At 32.9% G+C, this 12,670-nt stretch overlaps 1 protein-coding gene across 1 annotated transcript in view; it reads left to right on the top strand.

Moving 5' to 3' along the window:
* Positions 1-12,670, top strand: part of LOC132739168 (arf-GAP with Rho-GAP domain, ANK repeat and PH domain-containing protein 3-like) — a 36,717-nt gene that overhangs the window by 12,805 nt on the left and 11,242 nt on the right. The window contains exons 10-12 of the mRNA XM_060726819.1: positions 6,297-6,390; positions 7,248-7,349; positions 8,645-8,725. Coding sequence (XP_060582802.1) covers positions 6,297-6,390; positions 7,248-7,349; positions 8,645-8,725 — 277 coding nt within the window. The remainder of the gene's footprint in view (positions 1-6,296; positions 6,391-7,247; positions 7,350-8,644; positions 8,726-12,670) is intronic.

The following is a 12,670-nucleotide window of genomic DNA, read 5'->3' as shown; positions in this document are numbered from 1 at the left end:
TGACTGTAACTTTGCTATTTTTGAAGGGATAAACTTCATATTATAACAGAACATTCTTAAGGACCAGACCTTGTTGTTTATCAAACCCAAATTTGCTTGGGCTCTTTAATGACCTTGACCTTGAAGGTTATATTACTGAATTTTCTCAGATTGTGCATTTATTGGTGTGTGTGTATGTATAGTATATGTATTATATATATATATATATATATAAATGTGTGTGTGTGTTTATATATATATATATATCAAATAGATATATATAAATTGCGTCATTTTTTCTATTTTTAGAAATTGCATCATTTTTTTCTATTTTTATAAATTGCGTCATTTTTTTCTATTTTTAGAAATTGCGTCATTTTTTTCTATTTTTAGAAATTGCGTCATTGTTTCTATTTTTAGAATTTGTTCCTATTTTTAGAAATTGCGTCATTGTTGCTATTTTTAGAAATTGCGTCATTAGTTGCTATTTTTAGAAATTGCGTCATTGTTGCTATTTTTAGAATTTGTTGCTATTTTTAGAAATTGCGTCATTTTTTCAATATTTAGAAATTGCGTCATTGTTGCTATTTTTAGAATTGCGTCATTGTTGCTATTTTTAGAATTTGTTGCTATTTTTAGAAATTGCGTCATTGTTGCTATTTTTAGAAATTGCGTCATTGTTGCTATTTTTAGAAATTGCGTCATTTTTTCTATTTTTAGAAATTGCGTCATTTTTTTTTATTTTTAGAAATTGCGTCATTTTTTTTTCTATTTTTAGAAATTGCATCATTTTTTTCTATTTTTAGAAATTGTGTCATTGTTGCTATTTTTAGAATTTGTTGCTATTTTTAGAAATTGCGTCATTTTTTCTATTTTTAGGAATTGCGTCATTGTTGCTATTTTTAGAAATTGCGTCATTTTTTCTATTTTTAGAAATTGCGTCATTGTTGATATTTTTAGAAATTGTGTCATTGTTGCTATTTTTAGAAATTGCGTCATTTTTTCTATTTTTTAGAAATTGCGTCATTTTTTTCTATTTTTAGAAATTGCGTCATTGTTGCTATTTTTAGAATTTGTTGCTATTTTTAGAAATTGTGTCATTTTTTCTATTTATAGAAATTGCGTCATTTTTTTCTATTTTTAGAAATTGCGTCATTGTTGCTATTTTTAGAAATTGCGTCATTTTTTCTATTTTTAGAAATTGCGTCAATTTTTCTATTTTTAGAAATTGCATCATTGTTGTTATTTTTAGAAATTGTGTGACTTTTTTATTCTTAGAAATTATGTCATTTTTTTGTATTTTTAGAAATTGCGTCATTTTTTCTATTTTTAGAAATTGCGTCATGTTGCTATTTTAAGAAATTGCGTACTGTTGCTATTTTTAGAAATATGCTTAATGTTTCTATTCATATATATACAAAATATATAAAGAAAACTAATGTGACAAGACAGAGCAACTAAATTTATAAAAAGGAAACGTTAATATATGTTCAAACCTTTCTATGTTTGCGTTTAGAAAAAGTAAAAAGTCGAGCGTTGCCCCCGCCCGGCGGTGGCTCTTGTTTTTGTTGAATTTACAAGGGACAAGGGGTTTAATTTCTGTTCCTGAATTGAATTTTGATATGAACTGGCTTACTTTTGATATATTTGATATCGCTTTACCTACTTTTTTTTGTCTTTTATGTACAGACTTGAAATTTGGACTATGGGTGTAATTTGTGTAATTTTTGATAATTTGACTTTCATTCTTGTGTTCTTGACATACAGACTTGAAATTTGGACTAGGGGTGTAATTTCTGATGCCGAATTGAATTTTGATATTAACTGGCCTTCTTTTCATATTTTTTTACAATGTTTGACCTATTGTCTTTTTTTGAGGTACAGTTATGTTACCATACAGAATGTATAAAAAATTTTTGTCCCAAACTGTGAACTTCAAACATCTACACCTTACATGTTTTGCATGTGACATTTTGTGTTTTCATTCAAAAAAAGTTTAAAAAAAAAATGTCCAATCAAAATTAATCCTGCTCTAGTGGTCAGTTGTTCTGCATTTATTCTACATAGTTTCATAGGAACACACTTGCAACATACATATTTTAACAAATCCTTTCCAAAATATTAGGGCAAAATATTACAATTTTTATAGTGAATAATGAAATGATGGGTTAGATGAGTCATCTAGGGCCATCTTAGTGGTCCTATTGTTTATTATGAAGAAAAAAAGCTAAAACAATCAGTGTTTTCATACTAATTTTTTTCACCTCAGTGGAGCATATCTCTGAAAAGGTCTTTGAAATGTCAACATGAAACTTCATAGGTGGATAGATCTTTTTGAGGAGGAATGTTGTGCGCAAGAATGATAACTCTATCCTTTATAATGTTTGAGTTATTGCCATTTGTTATTTTTCAAACTTTTTGTCCGGAGCTTATCTAAAAAGATGTTAGAGGTAACAACTTGAAACTTCATAGGTGGATAGATCTTATCAAACTTCATTCAGAATTCATGTCACGTTATTGTGAGCAAAATTCTGAGTTTCCTTTAGATATGAGCAAGAAAATGTTTATTACCCCCCGCCGAAAAGACGGATATAGAATTAGTCTCCATCCGTCCGTCCGTCTGTCCTTCCGTCCGTCACTCTACATTTTTGTCCGGAGCATATCTCAAAAAGTATCAATTTGAAACTTCATAGGTGGAGGTATCAACTTGAAACTTCATTTGTGGATAAATCATATTTAGAAAAAGTGCAATGCACAAGAATGATAACTCTACGCTGCATATTTTTTTTCTTTGTTGCCCTTTGTTATTCTTCAAAGTCAATTTTTGTCCACAGCATAACCCAAAAAGCCTTTGAGATATCAACATGAAACTTCATGTGGTTAGATCACACTCAGGAGGTGTGCAATGCAAGAGTGATAACTGTACCATTTCTAAATTTTGAGTTATTGCTCTTTGTTATTTTTCATACTTAATTTTTCACCTGAGTGGAGCATAAATTAACTAAAAAACAAACTTTGAGATGTCAATGTAATCTTCATAGGTAGATAGATCTTTTTGAGGATGAATGTTGTGCGAAAGAATGATAACTCTAACCTTTATAATTTTTGAGTTATTGACATTTGTTATTTTCTTACTTTTTGTCCGGAGGATATCTACAAAAGTGGTAGAGGTAACAACTTGAAACTTCATAGGTGGATAGCTCTTTTTGATGAGAAGTGCAGCACACTAGAATGATAACTAACCGTGCATTATTTTTCAGTTATTGCCCTTTGTTATTTTTAGTCCCCTACCGGTTTACCGGAGGGGACTTTAGGTTTACCCTCCGTCCGTCTGTCCGTCCGTCTGTCTGTCCGTCCGTCAGTCCGTCCGTCCACAAAACTGGATCCCGCGATAACTTGAAAAGTACTGAAAATATTTTTATGAAACTTGGTATATGGATAGATGGCAGTATGGAGATTATGCACGTCTTTTTCTTTACTTCCTATGTTGAAAATTCTGGTTGCTATGGCAACAAATAGGCTGAAAATATGTCAAATTTTACACATAAACTGGATCCCGCGATAACGCAAAAAGTACTGGAAATATTTTTATGAAACTTGACATATGGGTAGATGGCAGTAATGAGATTATGCACGTCTTTTTCTTTTCTTCCTATGATGAAAATTCTGGTTGCTATGGCAACAAATAGGCTGAAAATGTGGCAAATTTTACACATAAACTGGATCCAGTGATAACGCAAAAAGAACTGGAAATATTTTTATGAAACATGACATATGGGTAGATGGCAGTCTTGAGATTATGCACGTCTTTTTCTTTTCTTCCTATGTTGAAAATTCTGGTTGCTATGGCAACACATAGACTGAAAATATGGCAAATTTTACACATAAACTGAATCCAGTGAAAACTCAAAAAGTACTGGAAATATTTTTATGAAACTTGACATATGGGTAGATAGCAGTCTTGATATTATGCATGTCTTATCTGTTCTTCCTATTTTGAAAAAATATCAGTTGCCTTGGCAACAAATAGACTTAAAACATGGCAAATATAACAATATTTGTGATTAGTCAAAAAGAGCTGAAAATTTTTATGAAATTGCATCTTTAATTCAAGAGTTATCTCCTCTTTATGAATTTTGCTTTTAAAATGTTATATTTTGGTAACAGGGATGTTTCAAATATTAACTTTAGAGTGTCGTTCAGTCCGTCTGTCTTTCTGTTCATAAAAACTGTTTCCTGTGATCACTTTTAAAGAACTTTTCCAACAAATTTACTTAAAATAGAGAAAAATTGAAACACTAGTGAATGGCCATCAGAATGTTGATGGGGTTCTAACCGGTAGGGGACTTATGGATTGCTTGCAATACTATGATAATTGCTTGTTCATACTTAATTTTGTCCAGGGTATAACTACAAAAGCCTTTGAGATATCTACATGAACCTTCAAAGGTGGACAGATCTCACTCAGGAGATATGCAGTGCAAAAGAGTGATAACTCTACCCTTCATAATTTTTAGTTATTGCCCTTTGTTATTTTTCATACTAATTTTTTCACCTCAGTGGAGCATATCTCTGAAAAGGTCTTTGAAATGTCAACATGAAACTTCATAGGTGGATAGATCTTTTTGAGGAGGAATGTTGTGCGCAAGAATGATAACTCTATCCTTTATAATGTTTGAGTTATTGCCATTTGTTATTTTTCAAACTTTTTGTCCGGAGCTTATCTAAAAAAAAAGTTAGAGGTAACAACTTGAAACTTCATAGGTGGATAGATCTTATTGGGGAGCATTGCAGCACACTAGAATGATAACATACCGTGCATTGTTTTTTCAGTTATTGCACTTTGTTATTTTTCATACTTTATTTTTGTCCAGGGTATAACTACAAAAGCATTTGAGATTTCAACATGAAACTTCATAGGTGGATAGATCTTACTCAGGAGGTATGCAGTACAAAAGAGTGATAACTCTACCCTTCATAATTTTTGAGTTATTGCCCTTTGTTATTTTCCATACTAAATTTTTCACCTGAGTGGAGTATATCTCTGAAAAAGTCTTTGAAATGTCAACATGAAACTTTATAGGTGGATAGATCTTATTGGGGAGGAATGTTGTGCGCAAGAATAATACCCTTTATATTTTGTTAGTTATTGCCATTTGTTATTTTTCATACTTTTGTCCGGAGCTTATCTCAATTATTATTAATTGAGCCTTGATTTTAAACTAAATGTGTCTGTATTTCTAACCATCCTTTACTGGTTTTAGATTATCATTATTGTTTAATAGGTTTACTTAATTAATGTTGTTCATTATGTCTTATATATATATGATTATGTTTTATCGGATTTATGTAAAGCACTCTTGAACATTTATTATTTATGAAAAGAGTGCTATAGAAATGTGGTATATAATAATAATAATAATAATAATAATAATAATAATAATAATAATAATCTCAAAAAGGTGTTAGAGGTATCAACTTGAAACTTATTAGGTGGGTAGATCTCATTGAGGAGGAGTGCAGCACACAAGACATTTAACCTACCGTGCATTATTTTTCAGTTATTTCCCTTTGTTATTTTTCATACTAATTTTGTCCAGAGCATAACTACAAAGGCCTTTGAGATATCAACATGAACCTTCATAGGTGGATAAATCTCACTCGAGAGGTATGCAGTACACAAGAATGATAATTATTCTGCTCTACTACATATAAACATGGCTCTTGTAACAAGTTACATGATTATGATATTTTAAAACCTTCTGAACAAGTTAACATGTCAATTCAAAACAATGCTATTTGGAGATACCTTATCAATATATTTAGTTGGTTTTTTTGTTGTTTTTTTTTTGTGTGTGGGGGTTATTTTTATTTTTTTTTTTGTTTTTCGCCGTGACAATCATATTGCTGCATTTCCCAGCAATTTTTTACTTGTATCTACTTCTTCTTACTGTCATGACACTTTTAAGAGCATTTCAGGGAAAACAGAAATTTTGATGTATTATAGATTTATATGGGCTCATGTAAAAGAAATCATTCTGAAATGTTACAGAACTACCACTTTTACCGTATATAGGATTATGTCGTTTCATGGTATAACACATATTGATCTTTAGAATAGTTGATTAATAGAAGGGTAGTCAAATAATAGACAGGCATAGAGTCATTAGCAATGAACACACTCGTCATAAATACCCATTTGATTTCTTAATATCTGTGTAATTGATTTTATCCTACTGATTTATCATTAAATTATGAGGTAAATGAAATAGGACTGGTATTTCCATTGTTAGTTTTCATCAATTGTTATTTTTCAGATTGTCCAAACATTCTGATGAGAACCTGATGAATCTACACAACATATCAATAGCTTTTGGATCAACCCTTATGAAATCGGACAAAGCAGAAGATGTAAGTGTTCTTCATGTATAGTTATGTGAGGGTGGATAAGAAAAACATGGACGTTTGTTACATTTTTTTTGTTTGTACTGATAATAAGATCAAATATGCATAGTAAATGTGTAGTTATATACCAACATTTTTCTATATATCTGTTAAATTTGGATATGACAGGTCCATTGTGTCTCCCATAGCAACTATCTTTAATTGGTTAGTGCAATGGTACCAGCATACAGTAACAACATCAAGTTGACGTTTAGACTTTGACTACTTTATATTTTATGATTTCCATGTATGTCTTACACTTATTAGATGTAAGAAAAGACAGTACCGCTGTGAAAACTTAACAAAATGATTAGATTTTATTTATTTCTCATATAAAACATCTAGAACATGATCAGTTTAAATGAACATATTTAGCACTTTACTGAAGAAAGCTGTAAACATATTTAAACCTGTCTCAAATCTGCTACATAGACTAACCTGAACATCTAAACTATTTTCTTCCCTTTTCATGTGTATGAAGTAGGTATATTTCAGTATCTTTTGTTTTTTTGTTTATTTTGTCTTGGTTTAATCTTACATCAAAGAAATAGTGCTCAAACAGCTAAAAATTAGGCAGTATCTCTAACGTGTTCTTTTAAGTTAATTTCATAGTTAACTTATGGTTAGTGATTCTTACATAAATCTATGAGTGATATACTTTATAGTCAACAGATATTTTATCTTAGAATCTACTTAATGTTGAGGGTTTTGCTATTAATTAGTATATCAAATAGAAAGGAAAAAAAAAACATTATAAAAATCATAAATCATATAAGAAGTCATATATACATTGATATAGATGTAATATCGTCACTTTGTTTCAGCAGACAATAAATGTGAGTGCTGTAGGCAGTTCTATGCAGTTAGAGATGAAGGTGATATCAGATATCGTAGATTATCACGAGTGGTTGTTTGATATCAAAGCTGTAAGTATTGTTTTACCTTACATTTAGGAACTATACATAGTTATGTTCATGAGTTTGTGATAGGTAAGACAAATAATATTCATGTTATGTCATTTAAAGGGATTTCAGCAATAAAATACAAAAGGTGAAGTGGTCAAGTGTATAGACGCTAGTCTAAGTGCATGATCATGGAGACTTAGCCTGACGTTACATTGATGGCATAAACACACCTTTCTTGCTGCTAACATTGATAAGAGTTTAACTGTTATTCTGCTGAAACCAAAAGTATATAGCCTGGCCAGCCTGCACAAAGTTTGTTCTCTTGAACTCAGTTGAAACTTTAAGATTTGCTTGAACTTGAAGGGCCTGCACAAATTTGTTTGAGAGATCGGTAGTTCAAGTCAATCGAGGTTGAAGTATTATCATGCATAATGAGATAGTATTTTACGGAGGACTTTGGCCTGAAGGTTATCCATTTAAGTCGTTTTTAATGTAAAATACATCATGTACAAAATAAATTGTGAGTGCATCTTTTTATTTTTGAATTACAAAGAAATTAAATGGTTTGATTCTGATTGCCTTAGATTCAGATTGCCCACTCATACTTTATCTTAACAAACAACTTGGTATGTGAATGACACCTCTAATTTTTTATCAATTGACCGTATAATGATTACAAGGTGTTAAAAGCATGTGATGCCAACTGTCACTTATTCAGAAAGTGTCGATCCGCAAATTTTGTTGTCTTATTGTGTTCAACTGAAAAAGTGTGTTTTTAATATATTTCTGCTAATGGGACCAGAGATAAAGTCCCAAGTGTTGGAGTGATGGGTGTTTGAGCTTTGTTTGGTAGAACAATATATATTACATAGGAATTTTGCTGCGACCCTATGGCAATATTATAGGAAGGGGTGGGGGTTGGGTATTCAAGTGATCCAAGTTAGAGGGAACGAGGTTTACTGTACGTGCAATCTAACCAGGTGATCAGTTGGCTGACCAATTTCATATTTTCATCTTGACATCCCCAAAATTGATAATGGACAGTTCCAAAAATGGAAGCTGGACAGTTTCTTCAAGTTAAGGGTTGAAGAATTTGCTTACATAGTATTTCAGTGAATCTACAAATTTTAATGAATATAAAACTCTTATAGAAAATCAATTAATATTTACACATTTTATTCAGGGATACTTCAATGAAATAAATTTTGACATGTGTGTTCATTTAAATTTTATTGATCAAAATGGAAATTCTATTTCTCTTAAAGAACTATTCTACTTGATATTGCCTTCTATATTATGTTTATATCATATAAAAGGATGAGAAAAAGTCCAATAGTATAGAAGACAGGATTAAAGAAGCACAGATGAAAATGGAGGAATGTAACAAAAATAGAAAGGTATTAATACTCCAATATTTTTTCAATACATGAAAATAAGGGTTGACCAGAATGACCTTGACCTTGAGTCATAAAATTATTGAATTTACAAATTATTTGCTGTAACTGGCTTGATATTTGTTATATATGAATATTTATGAATTGGATTGTGTCATATTTAGACACAATATATAACCTTTATAAAGATTTCCATAACTTTGACCTAGACTTTTAAATGACTTTTACCTTGAAGGTGTAATTATTGAATTTTCACAGTTTTTTGCTATGATTGGTGGTAAAAGCCAGATATTAGTATATGGACATTATTAATACTTGGACAAACATAACATATCAATGCACAATTAAAAATCTTTTAGCATTTTTTCTGTATATAACTGAGTGAATGGGTAAACCTTTTTATGCCACCGCAGCATCTGCGATGCGGTGGCATATAGCGATTCACCTGTGTGTGTGTGTGTGTGTGTGTGTGTTTGTTAACCAGGTTTTCAATTTTGAAAATCCTGGTTATTAGATTGGGGTATGGCGGGCGGATGGGCGGATGGGCGGCTGGGCGGATGGGCGGATGGGCGGGCGGGCGTCAAACGAAATTGTGTCCGCTCTGTAACTCTTCAACCCTTTGAAGAATTTTGATGAAACTTCAGACAAATGTTTACCACATCAAGATGACGTGCAGAACGCATGTTCCGCATGGCTGGCTCCAAGGTCAAGGTCACAGTGACATTAACATTGAAAATCCTGTCCGCTCTGTAACTCTTCAACCCTTTGAAGAATTTTGATGAAACTTCAGACAAATGTTTACCACATCAAGATGACGTGCAGAACGCATGTTCCGCATGGCTGGCTCCAAGGTCAAGGTCACAGTGACATTAACATTGAAAATCCTGTTTACATGATTTTAACTTGAAATTGTGTCCGCTCTGTAACTCTTCAACCCTTTGAAGAATTTTGATGAAACTTCAGACAAATGTTTACCACATCAAGATGACGTGCAGAACGCATGTTCCGCATGGCTGGCTCCAAGGTCAAGGTCACAGTGACATTAACATTGAAAATCCTGTCCGCTCTGTAACTCTTCAACCCTTTGAAGAATTTTGATGAAACTTCAGACAAATGTTTGCCACATCAAGATGACGTGCAGAACGCATGTTCCATATGGCTGGCTCCAAGGTCAAGGTCACAGTGACATTAACATTGAAAATCCTGTTTACATGATTTTAACTTGAAATTGTGTCCGCTCTGTAACTCTTCAACCCTTTGAAGAATTTTGATGAAACTTCAGACAAATGTTTACCACATCAAGATGACGTGCAGAACGCATGTTCCGCATGGCTGGCTCCAAGGTCAAGGTCACAGTGACATTAACATTGAAAATCCTGTCCGCTCTGTAACTCTTCAACCCTTTGAAGAATTTTGATGAAACTTCAGACAAATGTTTACCACATCAAGATGACGTGCAGAACGCATGTTCCGCATGGCTGGCTCCAAGGTCAAGGTCACAGTGACATTAACATTGAAAATCCTGTTTACATGATTTTAACTTGAAATTGTGTCCGCTCTGTAACTCTTCAACCCTTTGAAGAATTTTGATGAAACTTCAGACAAATGTTTACCACATCAAGATGACATGCAGAACGCATGTTCCGCATGGCTGGCTCCAAGGTCAAGGTCACAGTGACATTAACATTGAAAATCCTGTCCGCTCTGTAACTCTTCAACCCTTTGAAGAATTTTGATGAAACTTCAGACAAATGTTTACCACATCAAGATGACGTGCAGAACGCATGTTCCGCATGGCTGGCTCCAAGGTCAAGGTCACAGTGACATTAACATTGAAAATCCTGTTTACATGATTTTAACTTGATTTGGCAGTCAAAGGTCATATCATCTTTGGAGGTAATTTAAAAAAGATATGATATATTATTTCATGTCTACTTTGTAACTTGTTTTTCATTATACAGAATTATCAATATAATTATAGTGAACAAATTCTTCTGTGCTGAACTCATCCTACATTTCTCAACGGATTTTGTTCAAACTTTTACAGAAGCTTTGTCATCAAGCACCCTGGCACATATTGTCGGGGTTTTGTGATTGGATAGTGTTTGACCTAATTATGGCCCTTTGTTTTTTTCCTTATACATAATATTATAGTGAACACTTCTTCAGTGGCAATTCCTCCTACATTATTCATGTTTTACATTGCACATAGTTACATTGTTTGTTGCTTGTATTTGTATTTCAAATACAACATATTTATCTACAATGGTGATAATTGAAAACCTGGTTTCATGGCATTGCCATGTTTCTTGTTTGTTTGTTTGTTTGTGTGTGTGTGTGTGTGTGTGTGTTAAATAGATTATATAGTGAACTTCAAAAATCTTCTTGTGAAAAACCACTGGTCCAATTTCAACCAAACTTGGCAGGATTGATCCTTGGGTGAAGGGCTTCCAAAGTTGTTCAAAGAATTTCATTCCATGCAGAAATCTGGTTGCCATGGCAACCAAAAGGAATTATAAGAATAAATTTAAAAAATCTTCTTGTAAAGACCCAAAAGGCCTAGAGCTTAGATACTTTGCATAAAGCATTGTCTGGTAGACCTCTACCAAGATTGTTCAAATTATAGCCCTGGGGTCAAAATCGGCCCCGCCCCGGGGGTCATTGATTTTCACTATATGTACATATAGTAAAAAACTTAAAATACCTTCTTGTAAAGACCCAAAAGGCCTAGAGCTTTGATATTTTGCATAAGGCATTGTCTGGTAGACCCTTACCAAGATTGTTCAAATGATAGCCCTGGGGTCAAAATCGGCCCCGCCCCGGGGGTCATTGATTTTCACTATATGTACATATAGTAAAAACTTAAAATACCTTCTTGTAAAGACCCAAAAGGCCTAGAGCCTAGATATTTTGCATAAGGCATTGTCTGGTAGACTTCTACCCAGATTGTTTAAATGATAGCCCTGGGGTCAAAATCGGCCCCGCCCCGGGGGTCATTGGTTTTCCTTATATATATATATATAGTAAAAACTTATAGTTAAAACTTTAAAAAAAATTCTAGCAAATACTAGAGGTTAGATATTTTGCATGAAACATTGTGTAGTAAACCTCTAGCAAGATTGTACAAATTATAGCCCTGGGGTCAAAATTGGCCCCACCCCCAGGGGTCATTGATTTTCACTATGTACATATAGTAAAAAAAAAACTTCTTGTCTGAAGGTACAAGGCTTAGAGATTTTATATTTGGTATGTAATATCATGGGTCCTCTACTAAAGTTGTTTTAATTATGCCCCTAGTGTTAAAATTGCCCTGCCCCAGAGGCGATAGTTTTCCTTATATGTATAAAGTAAAAACTTGAAAAACTTCTTCTCTGAATTGACAAAGGCTAGAGGTTAAATATATGGCATTAGACTTTGCGAAGTGAACCTCTACCAAGATTGTTCAAATTATAGCCCTTGGGTCAAAATGTGTTCCACCCCGGGGGTCATTGATTTTCATTATGTACATATAGTAAAAAAAAAATAAAAAATATTTTTGTCTGAAGGAACAAGGCATAGAGCTTTGATCTTTGCTATATAATATCATCTATAGGTCCTCTACCAAAGTTGTTAAAAGTTTTCCCTTGGTGTCAAAATTGGCCCTGCCCGGGGGCAGTGATTCTCATTATGTACACATAGTAAAAACAGAAAATAAGACAAATGTTTTCTGAATGGGAGAAAGCTACAGCTTAGATATTTGACTTGAAATGTTGTTTGGTGGACCTGTATCAAGATTGTTTTGAATTATACCCTTGGGTCAAAATTTTGCCTTGCCCAAGGGGAAAGTGACCTACTTTCTTATCCTTTGATGTACAGCAATGAAATTTTGACCATGTGCACAGTTTAAGTTGTAAAATTGAACTTTGATATCAGGTGATCTAGATTTTGATGATGTGACCTACTTTCTTG

The sequence above is a fragment of the Ruditapes philippinarum genome, unplaced genomic scaffold (assembly GCF_026571515.1).
Source record: "Ruditapes philippinarum isolate M1 unplaced genomic scaffold, ASM2657151v2 ctg3636_1_1_1_1, whole genome shotgun sequence".
Lineage (NCBI taxonomy): Eukaryota > Metazoa > Mollusca > Bivalvia > Venerida > Veneridae > Ruditapes > Ruditapes philippinarum.
The sequence above is the reverse complement of the archived record's forward strand: the minus strand, read 5'-3'. Positions and strand labels throughout refer to the sequence as shown.